This window comes from Camarhynchus parvulus, chromosome 26, assembly GCF_901933205.1.
Source record: "Camarhynchus parvulus chromosome 26, STF_HiC, whole genome shotgun sequence".
NCBI classification, from domain to species: domain Eukaryota; kingdom Metazoa; phylum Chordata; class Aves; order Passeriformes; family Thraupidae; genus Camarhynchus; species Camarhynchus parvulus.
The window spans coordinates 398727-423485 of record NC_044596.1 but is presented as its reverse complement, the minus strand read 5'-3'; the positions used below and the strand labels follow the sequence as shown (position 1 = coordinate 423485).

General features: G+C 56.1%; 1 protein-coding gene across 6 annotated transcripts in view; it reads left to right on the top strand.

The window, feature by feature from the left end:
- The window catches only part of PPFIA4 (PTPRF interacting protein alpha 4), a 61643-nt gene that overhangs the window by 5787 nt on the left and 31097 nt on the right, over positions 1-24759 (top strand). For all 6 annotated transcript variants that reach the window (XM_030965822.1, XM_030965823.1, XM_030965821.1 and 3 more), the window contains exon 2: positions 19732-20651. In XM_030965822.1, coding sequence (XP_030821682.1) covers positions 20415-20651 — 237 coding nt within the window. In that variant the 5' untranslated portion in view covers positions 19732-20414. The remainder of the gene's footprint in view (positions 1-19731; positions 20652-24759) is intronic.

The following is a 24759-nucleotide window of genomic DNA, read 5'->3' as shown; positions in this document are numbered from 1 at the left end:
CTGGAGCCTTTGCCATCTCAGCTTGCTGGTGGCGTGTCTCCCACCTGGCTGAGGATGGAATCCCTCTTGGCTGTGGCCCTGTGCAGAGATGCTGGCAGCAGCAGAGGTCCTGTCTCTCCAGGTTGCTGTGGGACTGGAGCATCAGCGAAGGCAATGTCCAGCCTGGATGCACTGCCGGGTGGGCAAAGGGGACCCAGTCCCCACACCTCCTGCAGCCAGGGTTGTATCTGCCAGCAGTTTGGGCTAAGGCAGGCTGGGGAGGGTTGAGGAGGCCATGTGGGGGTAGAGGAGCAGAAAATCAAAGCCTCTGAAGGATCCATGGGGGTGTTGACCAACCCAAATTTTCAAGCTCTGCTTCTTGCAAAACCTGGCTGTGCTAGAGAGTGGATGGGTGGAAGTTCTGGAGATTCCCATGTGCCTGTGGAGAGCTGCTGTCCCTGTTCCTCCCCAGCATCACAGCACCTGGAAGCAGATGTGCCTTTACTGGGACATGGGGTGGAGTCTCGGGTCACTGCCAGTGTCCCTGGAAGAGCTTCCTCCCAGAACCCTTCCAGGGGCTTGGGCTCTCCATGTGCTCAATAACATGGCTTTACTCATTTTAACCCATCAGGTTTTAATTAGAGCCAGAAGGCTCATCTCTCCTGACCTGAGCTGTCTTTCCTTTGATCCCAAATCCAGAAAGGGTTTGCTTTGCTGCTATCTATCTGACATCCAGATGTGCCACCCAGAGAGCAGCTTGTGTTTGATGGAGAGAGAATCTTCTCCCCAGCATCAAAACCTGGGTGATAATCACTTGATTACAGCCAGCACTTTGGGCTGCCATATTAAAAAAAGAGCATTTTTCCTGCTTTTGATCATCTGCTTCTAGTTAGTTTAGTTAGCAGACTTTCACAGTGGCCATTTTTGGAGTTGGCAGCCAGAGCATCCCTGCAAGCAGAAATGGCTTTTGTTACATGTGTCCTTCATGTTTACACATTTACAGAGAAATTTTGTCTCCCAAACTGAGGCTGCCATGAGCCCCAGCACTGCTGAGCAGTGCCTGGCTTCTGGGAGCACCAGTGTCGCTTTCAAATCCCACGTTGTCAATAAATCTTGTTCTGAGTGCCCTGCAGCAAATGGCATCAGCCTGCACGGGGAGAGCTCTCCCACACGTCCTCCTGCTGCCTAAAAATACCAGGAGGTATTGAATACCAGGCTTGAATTCTCCAATGCCTTGGCTACTGCACAGCCTCCATTCCTGCCTGAGATGCTGCTCAGGGCTCGGTGCAGGACATCTGCTGCGCTCCCAAGGGTCACACCCTGCCCTCCAGATGTGGCCTTTAGGTAATGCAGCAGCTGCATTTACCCCCAGATCAATTTGGGGGTAAATGAACATTTATTACCTTTACCTCCATGCTGTGAGGTGTGCTCCTGATTAGGGATGTGGGGTCCAGGAGGGAAATGATGGCACCTTCCCTGGTGGCCACTGAGGGCTCATCTTATTGAGGAAAGGATGAGTTTTGGGGACTTCATATAGCATCAAGCAAAATACCCTCAAAACCTTCTGTTAACTCTGTGTGTGTGTCCTGGGAATCTGTTCCATCCTCTTTGTAAATAAACAATTTACCTTTTCACATCTGGCTTTGAGATGTGGGATACAGAAAAGGTGGCCAACTGGTGGTGTTTTGCTTTGAGAGCCAAGTCTGTGTTCAGTAGGTGAATGCAGAGGGCTTGCTGGTGTTTCCAGTTCACACAGAGCACTGGGCAGACTGGTGTGCAGGCAGCAGGCTCTTGTCTCCAGCAGCTTTCAGCCTCCTGACCCCAATGGCTTGTGGTAGAGCAGGGAGAGCTCATCACTTGAACTAAGAATGAAGCCAAGGGCTGATCACGTGCTGTGATCTTGGGGGGAAGTGACAAACTGGCTTTGTGGCACTGACAGGGATTTGGGAGCAGAGCTGGGTGTGATGGATGTGCAAACTGAAGTTCAGCACAGCTGGGAGGTGCTGAGCTGTAAAACAGGAGTGATGCTCTAAAGGGATGTGTTTCTTTAGGAGACCTTGGATTGAAGGTATTTGGATTTTCCTGTCTCCGGCTCCATGTGATTGCCCTGTTTGCTGCTGGGAAGTTCATGAGGGAGCTGGAATCCAGCAGTGTAGGAGCAGGGGATCCAGGAACACATTCTCAGGGCTGGCTGCTCCCTGGGAGCCCTACACCCTGCTGCAACGTGGTCAGGCCATGGATACAGGCATTGATAGCTCCCCCAGTCTTGCAAAGAAAATAATGTTTATTTTTGAGGCTGGAAAGGTGAGGAAACCAGTCACCAGCCCCACCAGCTAGCAGACACTGGCTGCGTGATTTCCTCCTTTCTCTACTGCAACTCAAAGAAAATCCAACCACTGGAGATACCAGGGAGGGGCTGTCACTGCCCTGGCCTGGGGAAAAATGTAGTGACCCATCAGGAAGAGCTGTCAGCCCAAGGTGTGTCAGGTCCTCCATCACTCAGTGCCTGGACTTTCTCCTTCCAAGGCCTCTTGACTCCTCATGAACTGCCCTGGGGTGCCTCAAACTGCCAAAACCCTGGTGTGGGGAGGGAAGCAGAAGAATCTTCCCATGCTGCTGCTTGCCTCCTGGGGCTTTCTCTCTTTTCTCTTGGTGCAGGTGGAGAGGAGAGTGACGTTGGTCAGCTCCTGTGTGGTCACTCTTGAGCTGGACATTTGTCTGAATGTGTTCTCCCAAAAGTGTGAGAATTTGCAGGATTTATCCCCAAACCACAGAATCAAAGACTTATAGAATCATTAAGGTTGGAAAATACTTTCAAGATCATCAAGTCCAATTTTTGACGTAATACCACTGTGGCCACTAAACCATGATCAGAAGCTGCTTGTGAGCACCCAGTTTAACCAGTCCCTGAGGCAGCTGGGACCTTACTGGTTTCCTTTTGCCCCTGTCTGTTCCCCTGGCGTGAACTGAGGCTTATCACTCTGATGCAGCTGCTGAGTGCACTTGGTGGTCCCCAAAGCGTCTGTAAATATGAGAGGACTTCCAGGCCCAGGGCAGGTGCTGATGACACCAGTAACCAGAGCAGGCTGGCAGGGGAGAGCTGGTCCAGACTGGTGGTGGGAGGAGAATGCTGAAGGTGATGGTGGCAACTGGGATGGCTTTACTGCCTCTGTATTTTCCTCTGAAGGTGACAAGTATGGGTTTGGAAAAGTCCAACCTCTGTGCAGGCACAGCTCCCAACTCCCTGCTGCCCTCGACCTTACTCTGGCAGGAAATGTGTGAGGTTTGACTCTCACTTCTTGCTTCCCAAAAAGTGACTCTTGTCAGCTTCGGAGGGCCCTGGGCACACCGTGCTGTGAATGTGGGGCAGAGCAAGGCTGGGCTGGGGTTCTGCGGGGGGGATGGAGCCGTGTCCGCATACGCAGCTCTGGGGAGGCGCTGGAGGCAGACGCCAGGAGAGGAGGATGCGAGCGGCTCCTGCTCCAGAATTCCCGGCACGGCTGCGGCAATGCCGGAGGAATCGGCGGGGTGGGAGCAGGACGGGCTTTGTGTCCGCGCCGGGGGAGCGGGGACAGCGCGGCCCCGGCCCGAGCTGCGGCGCGGATGGAGCCGCCGCGGCTGCAGCGGGCGGTCTCGCTGTGCTGCGTGACGGTGACAATGACAGTGACACAGCCCCGACACTGCCCTCCCTCCCTCCCAGCAGCGCCGGGGCCGTGCGAGGCCGCGGCCGCCCCGGCTCAGGGTGGTCCCGGGGCTCACAGGGACGGGTGTCCCCTCCTGGCTGATGCCAGCTGCTGTTCCACTCGGGATGCTGGCCGTGCATTCCCAGCCGTGCTGGGAATTATATTGTTATTATAGTGCAAAGGCTCCACATCGCTGGAATTTCGTACCTCCTTGGTGTTTCTCATAGGCAGCTCCTCTAGGCACTGACTTGTCCTTATCCTCACAGTAGCCAACTAACTCCAATTCCCCTCAACCAACCAATCCACTCTTTTATAACACTCTTCTTATCATCGGCTACAGCTGTGGCCTGTTAAAATCAGGCCTGCTCCTAATCTTTAATAATTAACCCAGCTGCAACTCTTTAGGGGGTAAGATTACTTTCTATACTACCTTTATTTACTTACATTCTATCCCCCTACACTGTGGCACCGCAGGAGTGTCCCTGTTCCTATCCTCGGGCAGGCACAGCAGAGAAGAGGTGACAGGAGGGCGGGATCAGCGCCTCTGGGAGGATGTTTCAAAATCTGGGGGGATTTCACTGTGTCTCTTTGGGACTCGCTCGTCGGGGGTGGGGGACATCCCGGGGCTGCTGTCACCTGCAGTGCTGCCACCCTCCTGACAGGCACGGCCTCTCAGGACCCCAAACTCCTCACAGGTCACCCCAGGCACAGCTCTGGAGGTCAGCCCAGCCCTGTAGTCACCAGCGTGGCTTTCAGAGCCATTCTCAGGTGGTTGCTCCCCCACTTGTTCTCTGTCTGTTCAGCTTCCCCCATCATATCGCTGTTCTCATCACTCATTATTTCTCTCCAGGTGAAGGCTTTTTAATAACAGCTGACATTTCAGCCATTTTTGAGTCATTTCCTTTCTTCTACTCCAATTTTCTTCATCTTCTTCATAGCTAGGAAGCCTTTCTTTGTCCTTGGCCAGAGGGGAGGTGTCTGTTATTGCCTCTGTTATCATATTCCAGGAGGTTTGATTGGGTTAATGAAAATCTCTGGGTTTTTTTATGTGTCACTTCCACTCCCATCTTCTTTAGCCTGGTTTCTTAAGGAAATTAAACCAAAAGCCTTGTTCCGTTGTGACCTTTACTCTCGCCCTGCTTGCTCTTGAGTGTGTTGGTCTCTGATGGGGTGGAGAGCTCGGAATGCTCAAAGGTTTGTGGTGGTTGTTGGAGAGGACAGAGCCAGGGAACAGCCCGGAGGGATGCGGGGCACGAGGCCAGTGGTGCAGGACTGGGGCTCATTGCCCAGAGAACAGGGCTATGAATCCAGCCAGGAATGTGAGGGACAGCAGGGCTGTATCCCCCAGCCCATGAGCTGGGATAACAGGCCACAGCACCGGGCTCTTTGTGCTGCACAGCAGCTTTTCTGAGCTCAGGAAGGGATTCAGAGGAGGATCCAGCCTCACAAATGCAGGGTTAGCCTGGGATTTGGGAGGCCTAGGCTGTGTTTGCAGGTGCAGACTCACACGTGGCTGTGCTTGAGGGCTTTTCCTGCAGCAGCAGGAGCTGCAGCTGCTTTAAGCTGGTCTTCTGGAGTGTAAACTGCAGTGACAGGGGTGCCAGAGGAGATTTTGTGCTTCTGCCCATGCTACAGCAGGGAGAGGCAGTAGAGCTTTCCCAGTGGCTGCTACAAATCTGGTTCCTTTGGTAGTAATGTGGGTGTTGTAGCAGTGCTGGTGAGGAAAATCTTGGGGGTCCTGGGAGAAGCATGGTGTGGAGTCAGGAGCTCAGGTGTGTCGGTGGAAAAGGACCAAGGTGCTTGTTGGGGTGTGGAGCTTGTTGCCCTTTGCAGCAAGGGATGGGGCACCTCTTGTGTGTGTCCCCTCCTGTCCCAGCCCAGCCTGGGGATAGGGATCACCCCTTCCAGCTCAGAATATTCTGTGAGTCTGTGCCAGGCTGGGGAGCAGAGTTTGCTGGGAATTCATGCAGCCTGGAGAAGCTCTGCCCACACCTCACTGTGAGGGAGCAAGATGTCTGCCTGGCAGTTCAGCTAGGGACTCCTCTCCTGTGCAGGTGAGCCCCTGCTCCTGGGCACCAAATCTGCTGGGGAGCTGCACTCTGAAGGTTTCCCCCTTCCTTCACTTTGCATTTACTTCTGGTGTTTATTTTGGCAGCCTGTTCTGCTGATTTGTTTTCAACTAGGCCTGGCTTAGCCCCAGGCCCTTGCCCAGTCCCACTGCTGGAGGAGATTGGACTTGCCATTCCCACCTCCTGGTCCCTGCTCCCTGTTCCCTGCCTGGTCTCACCTCCCTTGTGGTCCTTCCCAAGGTGAGGAGCCTACTGGGTGACCCCCAGCACAAGGGCATTTGTAGTCTGGCAGTGGGTCCCTACCACGTCCCCACAGGGTCCCTTCTGCTGGGGGATCCCCAAACTTGTGATCTCAGTAGAGGGGCATGCACAGAGGTGGCTCCACGTCCCAGCTCATCCCATGTCCTTTTCACCTTGCTTGTGCTCTGCTGAGCACAAAGGCCTGGTGGGAAGACAGAACACACATGATGCAGCTCTTTGGGTGTGGTTTGGAGCGAGGTTTCCTGTCCAGCTGTGACAGAGACCTGGATAAACAGAAAAGGGCTTGGCAGTGACCCCTGCTTGTACAGGTGCTTCATGGTTCCTCTTTCCAGGAAGCATTTTGGGCTTCCTTTGTTCTCTCCAGCCTCTCTTGTGATGGTGGTGAGCTGGGCTCTGTAATTGAGGAGGTCTGAATAATCCACTGAGGAAGCTGCTAATTTGAAGACATGTCTGTAATAATTAAATCATTATCTGGAGGGAAGAGAGAGCAGATACCAAAACGGGGCTAATTAAAATCCAAACCCAGGATGACTTGGGCTCTGGGCCAGAGCAGAGCAGAGTCTGTTGGGGATGTCTTCATGTGTAATTGCTTTTCAGCATCAGTCCCCACCAGAAAACCCATCTGTTTCCCCTCAGGAGAGTCAGACTGACCCAGAAACCCTCTTGCCTTGCCCTGTCCCATGTTCCCCAGACCAGACACAGCTGGAGGAGGCCACATACTTCGCAAAGGGCAGAGGACATGGTGAGATCCATGTTTGGGAGAGTGTTTGGTTCTTGAGCTTCAGGAACTAGATTCCACCTTATCTCATTTCAGCCCTCAGAACTGGCTGATGCTCTTCAAAAATCCCTGAGAGCAAGGAGCAAGGTGGGCTTGGATCCATCCCTGCTCTATGGAAGGATTTGGACATGCAAAGGTGCCAAAGGGACCCAGTGCCTGGGAGGAAGGTGGCTTTGGCTGTAGGGAGAGATGAATCCCGTTGAGGTTCACTCCCCATCTGGGGTGGGAGCACCCTGGAGAGGCTGTATGGCCTGTAAGGATGCAGAGCACTGCTGGATGTGAGCCCAGCCCTGGAGCTCCCTGTCAGCTCTCAGCAGGTGCAGGCAGGTGAAGGTGGCTCTGCTGAGCTGAAGGATGGTGACCAACAACTGTGGTTGTGATGTTGGAGGGGAGAAAGGGCCTTTGGACAGCCCCTTATGCTGTGCCACGGGGGTGGGAGACCTGCAGGGTGGGTGTTAATGTCCATTCCCAGAGCTTCTGGGAGTGGTTTTGCCTGTCAAGCCCAGAGTCCACCACGTTTGCAGAGTCCACCATGTTCTTCAGCAGGGCCAAGCACTTTGCAAAGGGCAAGGCACAAAAATCCCACCTCCAGTTACATACCAGTTGGATGCAGGGTAAATTCCATCCTTCTGAGTGCCTGGGTGCATTTCCAGGGAGCTGCTGCTGCTGCGTGTGCATGGGCTGAAGGTCCTCTTGTGGTGGTGGCAAGGTCTGGAATTGCTGTATTTTGGCAGGGAAGTGATTGTAGCTGTCCAAACCAGGCACCTTCCAGAGCTGGTGAAGATAAGTTGGTGCGTTTACCCGGGGAGAGAAGGTCAGGGGCTCTGTCTATCAGGTGTTCACATGTGAGCATCACTCAGTGAATGTCCCTGGATCAGCGCGACAGGTGAAGGTCACCTCAGGTGGGCTGGTGCCTGCAGGCAGCTCTGAACTTGGGGAGGTGGGAGGAGGGCACAGGAGGCTGGGCAGGGAGCCACTTCTGCTTGGGTGAGCATCCCACCAGTCCTGACACATGCTGGTTTTTCTGCCTGTGCTGCCCTGGGGGGCTGCAGCTCTGCAGCAGCACAGCCTGGCCCTGCTGAGTGCTGGGGCTCAGGGAGGGCCTGACCCCCCCAGCCAGTGCTGCTGGAGCTGGGCTCTGCCTGCTGCCACATCTGCAGGAACAGGCACTGGGGGGTGTGCAAGGTCCAAAACTGTGCTGTAAAAGAGCCAGAAATTTAAAGCTGTCTGCAGAAATGGTCACTAAACCCTCTGGAAAGCACTGGCTCAGCTGCTGTTCTTGGGTTGTGTGTGGAGAGAGATTCCCAGCCCCACACGTGCCCTTTTGCCTTGTGAGCTTTGATATGCTCTTGGCTTTTAGCAGAGAGCACACAACATCCTCAGCTCAGGCAGCAGATGTTTTCCAAGGCATTGGGATGTCCCCTTTCCTTCATTCCTCCCCCAAGGGAGTTTAAGGCCCCCATGTTTTTGAGTGTCCACAGGAGCAAAGAGGGGGACCAGGTAGGAAACCACCCCCCCTGCAACTCTTCCCACCAGTGGTGCACCAGTGTAATCAACCACATGTCATTCCTTTGAAAGCCTGCTGAGCTGCAGATGTGTCCCTCCTCTCCTGGTGATGTCTCATGAATTGGCCAAATCCTGCTCTGACCTGAGGTGGTTCAGGGGATTGTTCCTGGGGCTGGGCTGGACAGGGATTGGAGCCACCTGGGATAGTGGAAGGTGTCCCTTGGCAGGGGGTGGAACAGGATGAGTTTAAAGGTCCCTTCCACCCCAAACCAGTCTGGGATCCAGTGAATTCAGTATGCAGGAGCCCCCAAAGTACTGGGGGTGGCAGAGTGCTGTTCCCAGGGGCTTTGGGCCAAAGGGTGAAATGGGTTCAGTGTTTTTTGGGTTCCCTTTGCAGGTGATGGGTGGAAGCAGGGGTCAGGCTCGATGATGCCATAGTTGGGGCTCCCCTTTGGGTGAGCTGAGGTGGCCATGGGAGCCTGTGGGTGGCACAGGGAGCACAAGGGCAGAGCTCCTGGGGCTCCTGTGCCAGGCAGGGCAGTCCCTGGGGACACCAAGGACACTGCACTAGCTGGGCTCCATGGAGCTGACATTTTGAGAGGGAGCAAGTTAGAAATTGAGTTGAACTAGTGCCTGGTGCTGGATTTTGAGATGATATGTGCCCAGATGAGAGCTCTGCTGCCTTGGGGGAGGGCTGCCACCCCTCTGCAAATCACCACATTCCCCACACTTTCTGGAGCAATTTGGTGGCGCTTCCCTTTCTCTGTTTTCTCCAATCCCCAAAGGAGGGGAGCAGTGGTGGGACATGGTGACTCCTCTGGTCCCTCCCTCTGCTTATTCCATGCCCTCAGGGGCTCTGCTTAGAGCACCCTGCTGGATCACACAGCTCTTCACATTCATGCAAACCTTGATTTATTCTTCCTGATCTTTTCCAGTACTTGGGATTTCTGGAGGGAACTGAACTTTTATATCCCTTATATCTTCCTTGTGGCCTATATCCAGGAGGAATGAGCTCCAGATGGAGTTTTTCCTTGGCAGGCTATTTTTGAGGTGCTTTTTGTGGTTCCTCTGATGCTTAATCAGGGCTGAGCTAATCCTACAATTCTCCTAAAGAGGAACAACTTGAATTTTCCTTCTAAAGCACAGCATCTCCAGGCCCTCCGCCTCGCTGGTGCCATGAGTGGGCACATCCTCCCCTGTGTCAGGAGTTGGGATGTGCAGGGCACAGACACTCCCAGGAAGTCCTTCTTGCATGAAACAAGGCTTTAAAATGCCAGACCAGGGGTAGGATGAGTCCTTCCTGCAGCACTGTGGCTTTGGCTGTGCCAGGTGGGCTTTGGCTGGGGCTCATTTGGGGGCTCACTTTGCCCCTGAAGGGTGTGGGTTGAAGATGTGACCCTGCTCAATGTGGATTTAGGCAGAGCAGACAGGGCTCCAGTGCCTGAACCTTGCCCCAGCCACCCTGTAATGTCCCTGTCCCCCCTGGCTGCTCCTGCCAGGCCCTGTGGCTGTCAGGGCTGAGGCATTGGGAGCTGACACTGCCCTGGGCCCTCCCTGCATGGGCACTGGAACAGCACCAGGGCCATTCCAGCCTGGACTGGGGGCTGGTTATCTCCATCTCTGCCTGCTCCTTGCTGGGATTCACCCACCATTCCAAACCAGCCAAAGGAGCCTGGCTTGGCGAGGGAGGGCTGTGGTTATCTGTGGTGTGAGGGTGCTTGGGAGGAGGAGCAGGTTTCAGTCAGGCAGGGATTTAACCCCACGGTCCTGCCTTGTCCTACGTGGAGCTGAGCACCCACATGTCCCAGCAGGGGTGGAGATGCTTGTGGTAAATCCTGTGAGGTTTCATTGCCGAACATTGCAGAGCTGTCCCAGTGCTGGATCTGCTCATCCTCAAAGCCTGAGCATCCAGAAGTGAGAGTCCCACTGATGTCCCACTGCATCTGGGCAAAAGCTCTTCAGGAACTGGCTGTGCTATCAGCAAAGGGATCAAGTAATTGCTAAAGCCCCTTAGCACAGGCTAGGAGCAACAGAAAGGATGAAAACAAGGGGGAATTATCCCCACTCCCCATCACCTGAGTGACTGAAAGCATCCCGGTCACCTCTGCTTGGGGTCATCCAGTGCCCAATTCATGATGTCACCACTCCTGAGGAACAGGATGGACTAAAACCTTCTTGTGCTTCAGGAGGGTGGAGGGAAGGGGAGCCCTGCCTGGATTGTCTGCAGGTGGCATGGGGAGCACAAGGGGAGCTTAGGGCACAGTCTCGCTGCTGTTGTCTCTGTTTGTGTGCTGGGGTGGTTGGTGGGGCATTGCTGAGCTCTGGAGGCTTCCCCAGGGCCAGGGTCATGCTCCAGGACCATTGGTGTTCCCTTGCAGGCTGTGGTGCAGGAATATGTTCCTGAGCCTGCTGTGGTCCAACCTGAGGCCAGTAGCACTGGACACATCCCTGCTCTGTCCATTGTGGCTCTGAACACCCTCTAACACTTCCTAAATTTCACTGAAAGCCCCATCTGCCTCTTCCCCAACTCCAAACTCCCTCTCTGGGCTCTTCCTTAACCCTACTCATAATTTAGAGTCTGGTGAGGGATGGTTGGCCAGGGCTTGGAGCATCCTGGCCTCATGGACAGTGTCCCTGCCCGTGGCAGGTGGCAGGGGTGGTTGAGCTTTCAGGGTCCTTTCCAAAGTGAACCATTCCATGATTCTGTGGTGGCAGAATGCTGGAGACCTGCTCAAGCAGGGCAGGGAGTGGGATTTCACTGTGGGCCTCAGGGAGCTCACTGAGCCCCTTTCCCTTTCCGCCAGTCGTGGAGCTGGTGGCTGAATTTTACCCTGGGCATTGGGCAGATGTGCAGCTGATGTGCAGGACTGGTTATCAATGCTGAGGCTCCTGGCAGGGAGGCCCTGCTCAGGGTGTGGAAGAGACTCCAGTGGGATGGGTGGTGAGGGGGAAACCCTGGATCTCGGGCAGAGCAGGCAGGGCAGCTCCTCAGGTGCCCGTGGGGTTTGCCTGGGGTTTCTCTGCGAGCAGAGCCTCCCCTGTGCCCGGGCCGGGCACGGGCTGGCTGTGGGTGCCCGGGCTGGGTGAGGGGAGAGGCACCTCCACAGCATTTGGCAGGGCTCGGGTGCACCCTGGCACAGATTTCCCCAGCCCCCCTCGGAGCTGGTGACTCTTCCCTGTCGCTGAATAAATTAGCACCACAAGTGCTCACGGGGTGTGACTAAAGCAGGGCAGCGCTAGCGAGGGGGAGGCCCCGGCTCCAGCCCGCCAGGCTCCCAGATGAGATAACTCCTCAGCAAAAGTGCCATGGGGGCGGGAGGGATGTACCCGTGGCAAAACCTCTAGTGAAATCATGGAAAATCACCAGCCATGCCTCTGTGTCTCAGCAAGGATTGAAGCTGTGCCCTGCTCGTGGGGAGACTGAGGCACAAAGCCTCTCTTTGCCAGAGGTAAGGGGACTTTGCAGCAATGCTCCCTCTGTGACAAGCACAGGATTTCCTCTCAATGGTTGTGGATCACTTCCCTGTCAGAGGAGTCTAAATCCACCTTGGGCTGGAAACCAGCCTGATTGCTGGGATGGATCCCAGTGCTGTGTTCCCTGGCACAGTCAGGGGCTGCTTCACCTCCATGTGCTGCTTCTCTAGGGAATGCATTTCCTTCTGCTGCTGTTTAAAGTAACCTTCCTTGAGACAGAAATCCAAGACTCTCAACACCTCAATACAAGGAAGAACTTCCTCCAGAGAACCAGAACAGCTGCCTGGGGAGGGTGTGGAGTCTCCCTCCCTGGAGACATTCTAAACTCACCTGCATGTGTCCCTGTGGCACCTGCTTGGGGTCTGACCCTGCCTTGAGAGGGCATTGGACTAGACAGTCTTCAGAGGTCCCTTCCAACCCCAACTATTCTGGGCTTCTGGGATTCTGTGACTTCAGCCTAACAGAGCAAAGGGCAGGGGGTTTGGTTGCAGAGTTGTGGAACAGAAGGATGGATGAGCCATATGACACACAGCAGAGCAGCAACTGGAAAAGGAAATGGTTGTAACCGGAATTGTGGCTTTCTTGTGTTGGTTTGGTGGCTGCTGAAACCCCTCCTTGTCCCTGTGGATGGCTCTGAGTGCAGACCACATCCTGGAAAGCAATGTGAGCTTGGTCTCATGGATCACGTGCATCTGTCTCCTCCCTGCCAGAGCACATGGTTGTTTTCCAGCCTCTTGTGCATCAAAGGAATTGGGATCTCTCCAGGATTTCCACAGCCCTGTCTTTCAGTGATGCTGCTGGGTCCAGGTGACTGGAGTGGGGTGTGATTACAGAATTGGGAGGTTTGGTTTGTGTTTTTGCTGGTTCGGGTGAACCCCTCGTGCCAACTGGGGCAGCTGTGCCAAAGAGTGAAATCCAGCTTGTGTTCCAGTCTTGTGCTCCTCCAGAACACTCCCTGTGCTTCCACACAGCCCCTGGGACCCTCAGGGCTTCAGCAGCCTCCTCAGACCTGTGGTCCTCCTTGGGATACCCTGAGATCCCACCTTTCCCTGGGGTCAGGGCAGGACACGTGGCCCACTTTGGACACAGGGAAACTTGAGTCAGGACCCCCGACACAACCCCCACACACATCCCAAGGTGACAAAGTCCTGTGGATTCCTGTGGGTGTCTGTGTGACCGTGTTTGGGTGCCAGCCCTGGGGCTTCAGCTCCCTCCTCCCCCCCAGGGCCCGGCGCAGATTCTGGCTCCTCGTCTGACAAGGTTTTGCTGAGGAACAATTGTGTCTCTGCACAATGAGGAGCAGGTGGCTGTCTGAAAATACCCTCTGGAAGTGGTGTGTAATGCCTCCCCTCCCACTGGGAAGTATAAATACCAGTGCAGAGCTAGCATTTACTGCTCCCTGCAAAGAAACTGTCAGATCTGGACATTTTTCCTTGTGGATTCTCCTCTGGTTTAGCAACTTGAGTGAGCAAGGGTTGAGGTGGGAACTGCTTCATGGGTTTGGAGCAAGTCTTTGGGGCAGAAGTGTGTCCTTTAAGGTAAGATATTGGGAGTAGCTGCCTTTTATTTCTTGCAATGTCCCCTGTCCCCACTCTTTAGGGGCACCCAGGGCTTCCCAACACCTGAGACAGCTCCAAACCCTGGAGATGCTGCCTGAGTGTCCTGTTCTGCCACTGCTGCATTTCCAGCAAGGCTCAAGTTGGACATTGTCCCACTGGGGGCAAAGGACACACTGCTGCAGGTGTGGGGACCCCAGGAGACCTCCCTGGATGAGAGAGGAGGCACCTCTGAGTCTTTCCTCAGGTCTGCACCATGTTCCCAGCCCCAATCTCAGCAAATCCATCTCACCTTTTGGAACAGGAATCCAATCCTGTGCTGCTGAGAAATGGCGCCTTATTTCCAGCCAGAATGCCTCATTTCCCTTGTTATCCCTGGGTGTCCTGGCCACGGGCAGCCCCTGGCAGCAGCCAGGGACCATCTGTGCAGTTCCCTGCTGGTGGCAGGACTGTGTTAGGGAATTTGGGAGCGCTGTTACCATCCGGGCCCCATGGAAAACTACATCTTCCTTGTCCCTCTCAGGGGACTGCAGGTCCCAAGGGGCCACAATGTATCCTGGGAATAGATGAGGGGGCCTGGGAGAAAAGCTGGGATGAGGCTGTATCTTTTCCCAGCCTCTCCTTGCCACATCTCTCACTGAGGGTAGGAGAAATGGGCTCTGTGGCTCAGTAGGGATGGTGAGGAGGTTCCCACCCTGCCATCCCACTGCTCAGAGGGTCACTACTGACCTTCCCTCGGGTAGGCAAGGGTGGGTTGGTGTCTCCTGGCTGCTTCCAAATGGTGTCTGACTGCAGTGGGGGTGGGCAGGACTTGTGCTGGGATGTGGCTCTGTCTGCAGGGCAGTGTTTGGGATGAGCTTGCTGGGAATGCCAGGATGTCACACTTGCAGCCTGTCCTGCGGTCACAAGTTCCTGAAAGGTAGAACTAACAGCAGAGGGCATCAGACTCTGGTCCCTCCTGGATCTGGCAGAGAGGAGTCAGTGTGGGAGGTTAGTGTGGGTGCTGGACCCCGAGCTGGGCAGAGGGGAGGCTGTCCCTGTGCCAGGGAGCTGGGAGTGAGGGGTGCTGGTGTGGGCTCTGCCACCCCAACTCTGTGCTTCCAAGACCAAGCTGGGCAGCTGAGAAGGATTTTCCAGGAGCAGAAAAGATCAGAGTGACATTTTTATGGGATGATCAATCTCTGAGAGCTTGTTGCCTCCAAGGAGTGCATTAAAGCCTCTTTGCCAGCTGCCTGCTGGGTGATGGTCCTGCTGACAGAGCCACCGAGGCTTTTCTCTTCCTCTTGTCGGGGCTGGGATGGGACTGGAGCTGTTCAGAGAGGAAACACGAGGCTGTCTCTATCCTCTGTGTGTGGGTAAAGCTGTGGGTGCTTCTTGCCCTCATTGGGAAGGGAAAGCCAGGGTGCTCCCTGGGACCCAGCATCCCACAGGCAGCCTGACTCACTGCTGAGCTGGGCTGAGCAAATCATCAGCTCCAGGCCAAAAACCCCTTCTGCTCCCCATCAGCTGCTCCACATCTGGGCACCTTTGTGAGGAAGTGCCCTTTCTGAGCAGGCAACATGTGATGGTGCTGTTTTCCATCCCCAAAAGTGAGGAAAGCATCATTTTGGGGTGGAGGGGGGAGGGATAGTAAAGCAAGCACGTTTTCCCTGGCAAGAAACCTGCTCCCAGCAAGCCTGTGCCTGGCAGCCCCACGGGGCTAAAAATACCCAGCAAGGGCTGGAGCTGTGCACTGTGTGTTTGCTCAGCTCCCAGCTGTCTCCTTGCAGCCTCTACCCGATGATTATCCCAGCACTTAAGGCCCTCTAAAGCCAGGCAGGAGCATTTAGGGAGTTCTCCCAGGACCTGTGCAAGGTTGAGATTTACAGGCACTAATTGGGAGCAAGCTCAGGCCCCTCTGACCTCCAGCAGCACAGAGCTGCTCTGGGTGTGCCCTCGCTGCTGCTGCAGTCACAGCAGAGTGTGGGGGGTGTCTGTGCTGTCACCCACACTGATGTCCCCAAGGTCCTTCAAAGTGACCGCTGGCATGTGTGGGTTTGCCTGGGAGCTGCTGAGCTTTGCTGGCTAGGGACAGAGCCTGGGTGTGCCCCCTCAGCTGGGCTGAATGGCAGAGGCACCTGGGAATGGGTGAGGTGGAGCATGGAGAAAAGCCCAAGGTTTGAGGTGGGACAGCAGTGAGGGGAGTTGACCCTGGAAAGGAACATCCTGCACATTCCTGCTCGTGTGCACATCCCTGGCTGCATGGATGTTGCTGTATCCCTGTCCCTGTGTGCACATCCCTGCACACTCACCTGTACCTGTTGCTTACTGAACTCACTTCCTGCTCCACAGGCCTTGAATACAGCAGGGATCAAACGCAGCCTGGTCCTGGCTCCTTCATGTGCCATCCCAAATAAACCCTTTGCATCTGCCCTGACTCTGGGTGTTGGCCCTTCCCAGAGCCTGGGCCACTCCTGGGACTCGTGGTGTTGCTCTGAAAGCTGCAGTGGTTGAATCCAGAAATGATCACTCACAAATCCGTGGGGTTGGAGAGTTCCTGTGGTTGTTAGAGGAATGGATCCATGATGGGGATGCTGGAGGCAGCTCAGTGTCTGTCCATGGATGTGGACGGTCTCACTGCAGTGCAGGGAATTTCCCACTCTTGGATTTTGCCATGGTTCCAGCCAGGATGGGCACACGGGACTGGATTGTGTCCAGAGCCACACTCAGAGGTGGCAGAGCATCCCCCTGGATTTCCCTGCCAGGGACCCTCTGGCAGAAGGATTCTCAGAGTGCCACAGCATCCTGGGGGGCACAGAGAGCCCTGGGCTGGCTGTCCCCACCTGTCAGGGCTCTCAGGCCAGGCCAGGGGGGCTTTGGCCGCTCTCTGGGGTGGTGGGAGGTCTCACCCTGCTCATAGGGCTGCTCCAGCTGCAGGGGTTTATAGCAGCTGCCTTACACCTTTGTTGGTGTCCTTGGTGGTCCAGGACGAGTCAGTGCAGACACCCCCAGGCCCTGGGCACAGAGGAGCTCAGGGTCACCAACGTTGCCTTGGCCAGGAGAGTTTGATGCTTCACTGAGCCTCCTCAGGGACAGGGCACAGAGGCTTTTGGGGACCAGTGGAATGGGATGAGGCCACCCTGGACCACAGGGTGTAAGATCTCTGTGATTCTGTGATCACCCTCCCCAGGCTGAGGGACTGGCTGTGCTCATCTCCCCATCTCCCTGCACAAGCACACAGGAATAACAGGATGCGACTGTGGGCAGGAGCAGGTTTGCAGTGAAACAAAACCCCCCCAGAACAACTCGTGCATGAGCTCAGCCATGAGGGAAGCAGAAGGAAAATCAGCTCTTGGATGTAAATCTGTGCCTCTTGCTGCACTGTGTGGGTCCAGCCCCATGGGGGTGTGGGAGGCTGCCATGGCCCTGCTGGAATTGGCATCTGCAGAGTCTCCTCATGGAAAGGGTGTCTCTCCTTTGCAGCTGGGATAAATTTCCATCCCATCATCGCTCAGGTCAGATTTATGTCTTGGTCATTCCCTGCAGCATTTCCCTTCCCTGAGGGCTTGCAGGGCTCTTCCCTTCCTGCCTTGATTAACATCTCTTAATTCATCTGCTAATTTCTCCCAGTTCCCCATCAGCAGCTGGCTGGGGCCATGCCCATGGGGCTCATTTTGCCATTCAAGTCGTGCTCAGGAGCTGCCAGACTTTGCCCAGCCTGGGTGTTCCCTCTTCGTGCTCGTCCCTCAGGCAGAGGCACAGCAGAGGAGGGGGCATGCAAGTCACCTCCTTTAGGCTTTGTGCCCAAATTAACAGGGCTTAGCCCTGGGGTAGGACTGATTTCTGCTCTTCTGGATCTCCCTGGAGTCTGGGACCTCTTAACCCCAGGAAAGCTGACAGGGAGCTACATGCCTGTGGGTACCCCTGGGGCTGTTCGTTAGGGGCCATAGAACTGGAGAGCATTTTCCCTGCTTAATTACAGGGATGAGGCTCATGTCCAACTCAACCCAAGGAGAGCAGGGGCTGGAATGGTCCCTCACTCTGTGCCTTTTGCTCCACCAGCCTTTTTTTTGTTTTATCCTGCTGGGATAGTGTCCTGGTTTAGGGCAAATTGGGGAGAAAACCTCAAAAGGCCCCCCCCCAGGTAAGCACACCCACACCCACAGCCCCTCCCCACACCTGGTTCAGGAAAATTGCCTTGCAGAGAAGTGGAAAGAACCTGTTTCTTTAACAGGCAAAGCACTCCCCAGCACAAAAACTGAGCAGTACCAGATGACAAAACTCAATCGCTGCTCTGAAGAGACGACAAATTCTGAAAGTCTCTCTTGTGGATGCTCGCTCTCCTATCAATCCCTCGAGCACTGGGAAAGGCTGCGGCCCAGACTAGGCCCCCATAGGCCACAAAGTACAAGCTCTCAGTTCTCCCCAAGTCCCAGTGCACAGCAACTTTGAACAGTTCCAAGATAAGGGAAAGAAACAAACGCAGTCCAGGCAAAACTCTGCCTCAGCCAGCTGAACCAACTGAAAAGCAAAGGAAGGCTCTGTTCTGCCCTGTCCGTGCCCAGACACCACAGTGGAGTTCTGAGTTCCAGCAGCCTGTGGAGGAGTGAGTGCAGCCTCTGATAACACTCCATGCTTCTTCTCCCCACCTTGGCTCTCAGAGCCAGTCTTGAAGGCAGACAATAGAATATCCAGCATTAACAGAACAGATGACTGGGGATACAAGCATCATAACCTCACCCTAGGACAGCTGGGATGTCCTCAGTGCAGTTATCCCATGAATCCACAGTTACCCTGGTCATTCACATCCCAACAGCCAGGGCAGAGCGTGAACAACCCTCAAAGCTTCAGGACAGTGGCCCATGTCCACAACAGGTTTTATCCCACTTGAGGATCCAACCTGTGAAGTGAGGGGAGGACACCACCTGTGGGACAGCCCTGTCCTCTGTCCCCTGAAGCTGGCTCTCAGCATCACACAGGGGGCACAGTGAGGGGCTGCTGCTTTTGCCAGAGCCTCTCTATTTTTAGAGAGCTTTTTGTGTCAAACTTCCCCTCAGCTGATGAGCCAATGTCATCCAAAGAGCAGAGTTCTGATTCCCCTGCCCTGGCAGTGTCTGGTGTGACAAAGGCACCTCCTCACAAGTGTCACCTTTCATCAGGGCAGGTCCCTGCTGTGCCTCTGAGCTGTTGGGCACAAGAGCTTTCATCCCAGCCCAAAGGGCCAGAACAGGCTGCTCTGGGCCAGGCCTGTGTGCAGGTCCTTTTTATCCATGTGTGTGGGGGAGAGTTTGAAGGGGAAGTGACACAGAATCCCAGCTGGTTTGGGCTGGAAGGGACCTTAAAGCTCATCCAGTCCCATCCCATGCCATGGGCAGGGACACCTCCCACTACCCCAGGTTGCTCCAAGCCCTGTCCTACCTGGCCTTGAACACTTCCAGGATGGGGCAGCCACAGCTTCAGATGCATCCACAGACTCAGAATATTCAGACCTACCCTTGAGCATTTCATCTGCAAAGTTTCACACTGGAGTGGGGCCTGTCCTGGAAGCAGCTCTAGACCAGCACTGCTCACCCTGGGCCTGCCATTGTTGTGTTTTGGTGCTCAGCTTGAGCCCTGCTCATGGTTTGTCCCCTGGCACAGATGGTGACTGCAGTGGGCAGGTCCCCACGGTGGCTGGGGTGGCAGTGTCACTCTCACCCTTGCTGCTGGGGACCCTCACGGAGCTGCAGAGGGCTGAAGTTCCCCCACAGGACTGTGAATCCCCAGCTGGCACCTTGTCTGGGATGGTTTAGGGAAGGTGGGGCTGTGGGCTCCAGCATCAGCCCTGGGCTGGGTTCTCAGGTCCAGCCATGCTTTAATCCAGCCTATATATTGCCAAATGCCAGCTCTGCCTCTTCCCCCCAGCCTCTCATCTGTGGTGCTTGTGCTTGGGCAGGAATTTGGGGATGCTGCTGCCTTCATCCCCTGGGAGAGGTTTGACCAAGGGAGGATGTGCTGGAGTTCAGTTGTCACTGAACAGCTGGGCCCAGCACATCTGTCTATTAATCCAATCATTCAACTCATTTGTTGCTGTGACTTCCTGCCAGGTTTGGGCTAAACTCAGCTGGAGCCTGATTTTCTGCAAATTCCCTGGGGCTGGGGAACAGTGGGGCCCTGGGCAGCCAGGAGTTCCACAGAGGGCATGGGATCCTGGCCCAGGATATGTGAATGCCAGAGACAGTTGCAGGATTTTGGGTGCCAGGGTTGCTGTTTCCTGCAGCTTGGTGCCATCCTGGATTTGGGGTAGTGGGTGCAGGAGGTACAACCTGCCACAGCCCATTCCTGTGGGTGCTGAGCCCACCTGGTGCAGCTCTCAAGGGTTTGATGGGGGGCAGAGGGGGCTGGGCAGGTCTCTGGGCATTCTGGGGCCAGCAGGAGGGATCTGATCTCTGTCCCCTCTGCCACAGGTCACTGCTGGGTGTTTGAAGAACTGTGATGCTCAACAGAGACACGCTTCCACGTCAGCAGTGACACCTCATCCAGCTTTAGGGCAAACAGCCCATCCTCACCAGAGCCCCCCTCAGCATGGACAGGCAGCCCAAACATTCCCTGGACCCTCCCTATGCTGGCTTGGGCTCTCCACTGGGACAAATCCTCAAGGATTGTTTTGTCCCCCTCTGAACAGCCCGGACTCTGCAGCCCCTGGAAAGGCACCAGGGAGGTGACCCACAGGACCCAGGAGAAGTGACACACGGGACCCAGGAGAAGTGACACACGGGACCCAGGAGAGGTGACACACAGAACCCCCGAGAGGTGACACACAGAACCCAGGAGAGGTGACCCACAGGACCCAGGAGAGGTGACACACAGGACCCAGCAGAGGTGGCAGTGGGAGCCGGCAGTGACGAGCAGCGAGCGGGGCACTGGTGACTGTGAGGACCCTGCTGGTGCCCAGGACATCCCTGCACCCTGCTGGAGTGATGCCAGCTGCTGCTTAGCCCACAGGAGGAAGGGATGGGGAGTCCCCCTCCTTGAACAGGCCAGTGTCCCCTCCCGTGCTGGCTCCCCTGGCCCGCGGGAGCCCGCAGTGATGTGACTGTGCTGAGCACACCCCCAGCCCCGTCGGGAGCCTCCCCCAGCCAGCCCAACCATGATGTGCGAGGTGATGCCCACCATCAGCGAGGGGGACCCGCTGGGCCCCCCCCAGGGCTCGGAGGCGGACGCTGACTTCGAGCAGCTGATGGTGAACATGCTGGACGAGAGGGACAAGCTGCTGGACACCCTGCGGGAGACGCGCGAGACGCTCGCGGTCACGCAGAGCCGCCTGCAGGAGACGCTCCGGGAGCGGGACCAGCTCCAGAGGCAGCTGAACTCGGCGCTCCCGCAGGTGAGGACCTGCCCTGGCACCTGCCCTGAGGCACACGAGGGGGATTGCATGTGGGGTTCAGCTCATGGCCCTGGGTGGGTTGGCTTGGTGTGACAGTGGTGACGCTGCAGGTGTTGCACCTCATGTCAGCAGTAAATCCTGTAGGTTCTCTCAGGCCAAGCCACGACCAACTGGGACATCTTCCCTTCTCTGTACCCTTGCTGGTCTTTGAGGAGGGGTAGGAATGCAATGCCCCTGTCCACAGGGGAATGGATTTGGAGAAGGGTCAAAACCTCCCCAAGGACACCCCAGGGTGAGGGCAAGGCAGAGTCTTTGCTTCCTATGGGGACAGTCAGTCTGCTGGGGGACAGCACCTGGGGAGCAGATAGCTCATTTTGGGCAGCAGATCTGGCTTTCTGCCTCCAGTTAACTTCTTGGGATGTCAGAAAGTGCTGAGCCCACCGTGGCGCTTCAGATGGGGACATTAACCATTCATCAATCACTCTCCTTCCCCACTGTGCAGAGCAGCCCCACTGCTGCCCCTTCCCTCGCCAGAAGGGCTCCTTTCCATCAGCCCCCTTTCCCAGTGGGGCAATGGGACTTCTGTGTCTCAGTCTTGGTTCTGAGAGGGGACACTGGAGTCAGAGCTGGTGCAGGGTGGGGACTGGGACATCTCAGCAGAGGACAGTGAGGCTGCCAGGGGCCTGTGCTCAGTGAGCAGCCTAGGGCTTGGGGAGTCAGGGCTTGCCTTGGGACTTCTGCTGGTGCTGTGCTCCTGGTTCCTCCACCTGCAGGACCCTCTCCAGGTACTCCAGAGGCCTGGTCTTGATTTCCACAAAGATATTCAGGCTAGAAGAGGATGAGGTGGATGAATCCAGTGTCACAGGGCTGTGCAGGATGAGTCTGAGCTGCCCACCATCTCTGTGGGGTCTTTTGAAATAGCACGGTGTCCCAGGGCTCAGACTTGGGGTAACAGGGATTTTGGGGGGCTGTTGCTCTGCTCTGTTGTGGGTATGGTGTGGGAGGAGCCCAACAGCCCAGGGAAGCAGGAGGCTTCAAATGTTTGCATCTGTTCTAACTCTGCAGTGCTGAAACCTGAGATCCTCCTTGCCTGGGTGTTGGGGTTTGGAGCACCTCAGAGAGATGGAAAATGGGTCAAAAATAGTGGCATGAGCTAGGACAGAGCTCTGGCTGTTGGCTGGCCAGCTCTCTGCATCCCTGCCTTGTCTGGATGGAGGAAAGCAGCTTGGGAACAGCTGTTCCATATGCAGAGCTCAGCTGGTCCTGGCTCTGCCCAAGATGCTGAGAGCAAAACACCCAACAGTGCTTCCCAGGAGCTCCTGGGGTCCCTATGGATGAGATGGTGAGGAGGTTCCTGAGACTTGCTGAGATGTCCCCAGTTGTTGAGTGCATCCATTCTCACCACCACCTCCCAGTGCCGAGGGCTGGGTCCCTCTGCTCCCCGCTCTGGAGAGAGCAAGCCGGGTCACCCTGCCGCTCTGCCCGCCCCACCGCAGCATCCCGGATTAAGGGATGCGCGGATTTAGCCTCGGCTCCCGCTCCGGGGACGGGCCCTGGGAGCCTCGGGGTGTGCTCGGAGCAATCTGGGTCAGCACTCAGGGCCGCCGGCAGCGCTGTGCCCCCTGCGTGCCCGGCCGGGGCCGCCCTGGCCCCTCGGCCCCGGGATGTGACTGGAGCGGCTCCCATGGGGAATCCCCCGGAGCTCCCGCTGCCTCCCGGTCCCTGCGGGCAGGGGGCTCCGGTGCCTCCCGTGCTCTCCCCCGGACATGAGGGCTCGGCATGAACACGGGAAGCAAATCCAGAGGCGCTCACCTGCCCAATGGGATTAATGCCAGCATGTGCATGTACCAGGTAAGTGGGACCAGGATGCGCGGGTCTCTCCCCAGGGCACTGGGGAGCATCCCATAGGTCTGTCCCATCCTCTTCCTCCTTCTCTGTGAGCTCTTTTAGCCAGGAGTGGTAAAAGTGTCTCAGACCCATTGGGAATGGGATGCAAGCTGGATTTCTGGGAGAACCCCTTCTTTGGGGGCAGGAGTGGGCACCGAGGCTCATCAGTAGTGTCCCCTGGGTGCAGCCAGGCTGGGGATGCACTGCCTGCTGAGGCTGGGGTGGGTGGCATCTGGGGACGTGGCACTCTGCACCCTCTCAGGGCACAGTGGCAGCTGGATGCTGCTGTGTCCGCATGGGATCCAAAGGGACAGGCTGGGAATGTGCATGTGGTGCAGATCCAGGCATGGGGCAGGCAGGGGATGTTCCTCTCCAGGGCAAACCCCTTTTCAGGGGTGCTCCAGGCATGCTCCTGCCTGTAGCTCCCATTCCCCCTTGCCTGTGCTGCATGGCTGAACCATCCCCACTCCCAATCCATGGGGGCATCCCTCAGCCCCCAAAAGGCAGAACTCCAGGGCGATTTCCTGGGGAGACTAAGCTGCCTTAATGCTTCTTACATGATTTATTTATTCATGTGGCAGTGCTGAATGTGACTTAATCGGGCTGAAAGCTCCAGCTCCAGCCCCCCTGTTCTGCAGGGAATTCGTGGCCAAGGACCGAGCCCTGAGCAGGTTCTGGGTGCTCTCAGCAGTCCCCCAAGGCCCTGGCTTTGCTCCCAGCTGCCTCCTGCCCAGCCCGCAGCTCAGTTTCTCCTGGGGGCAGGCGCCACCAGGGGATGTTACACTCAGGGGTCCCGGTGCATCCAGATGTGCTCCCAGTTCAGGGTCCTGTGTGGGATGGAGCTCCTCCCTGTCCTGCCATGGCTTGGGGCTTTGGCAGGAGTCCCTGTCCCACCTGTGTCAGTGGGAGAACACACTCCCAGATTTCAGCAGGGCTGAGGGCTGTGGGCTGCCCATGGCCATGCAGACCTCCTGCAGTTTCTCCATCCATGGAGCTCTGCTGCACCTTTGCTGCTTCTTGGGCTGCCTGTAGAGCTGAGTTCTGGTCTTTTTGGGGTGAGCAGACCCTCTAAGACTGCCCAAACTACCTGGGGCAGATCCTGACATCAAACAATCACATATAACTTCAAAGTATACCTCAAGTTAACTTGCAAAGACCAGCAGGTAAATGGGAGCCTCAGGAGCCCCAGGTGGGGGAAGACACCCACTGGGTAAGACCCTTAAAGCATCTGCAGATTTTGGGAAGGAGGGGGGGATCTGGCAGCTGTGTTGGAGCTGGTTGTGCTCCTACAAGACTGGGATGCTGAGATGTTGGATTCCTGCTTGCCTGGCTGCACAGTGCTCCTCCCTGAGCAATCTCAGGTGGAAATACACAACGTGCTGAAGGGAGGACACTGATTCCCCATGGATGCTCTTGCAGAGCCCTGGTGTTGTATCCTGGAGGTCAGGGAGGTGCCGCTGTCCAGCGCTGGGGGTGGGTGATGGTCGAAGCCCTGGGTTTACCCAGCAGGATTTAATCTGTGTAATCCCATGCTATAACTGCTGGGGTTGTGTTTATCCCCTCATCTCTGATTTGGGGCTTCCTCTTCATTCTGCTCCACTCCTGGGAGAGAAGTGGGGTGGTGGGGCTGCCACATGGGCAGACAATGGATGGGACTGTCTCACTCGTGCCGAGTCAGCAGCGCTGGTTTCCCAGCATGGGCATCCTTCCCACCCATCCCCTGCCACTCCCTCAGGAGCAATCTCTCCAATTAGGGGCTTTAAAATGCCATTAATCCTACAGCTGGCTCGGGTGCCTTGGAGCCGCAACCGTGCTCCTGCCACAAACAGGGAATTTTGCTGCCTGTGGTGTGATCCTGCTGCATCCCTGTCTGTGCTGCAGACGGCACTGGGAGAGACACGAGGGGGCCCTGGGCTGAGGACTTTGGCATTCCAGCTTTTCCGTGCTACAGGCCTTGGAGCCTTCTCCCCCCGAGCTTCCTAAACCTCTCTGTGCTTTTCCAGCCATCTCCATCCTGCTGGTTCCTGGCCCGCCTCCAGCTCTTCCCTGTGCCTTCCCCCCTGATGCAGCCAAGGAAGAAAACCCCAGACCCCCAACATGCCTGGTGCTGACTAAAGATCTGAGTCCCAGTCCACAGCGTCCCACTTCAACACCTTGTGTGGTGCTCCAGGTCTCCCTCCCTGCTCTGAAAACAGCATCTCTATATCCTGCTCCATCCCTC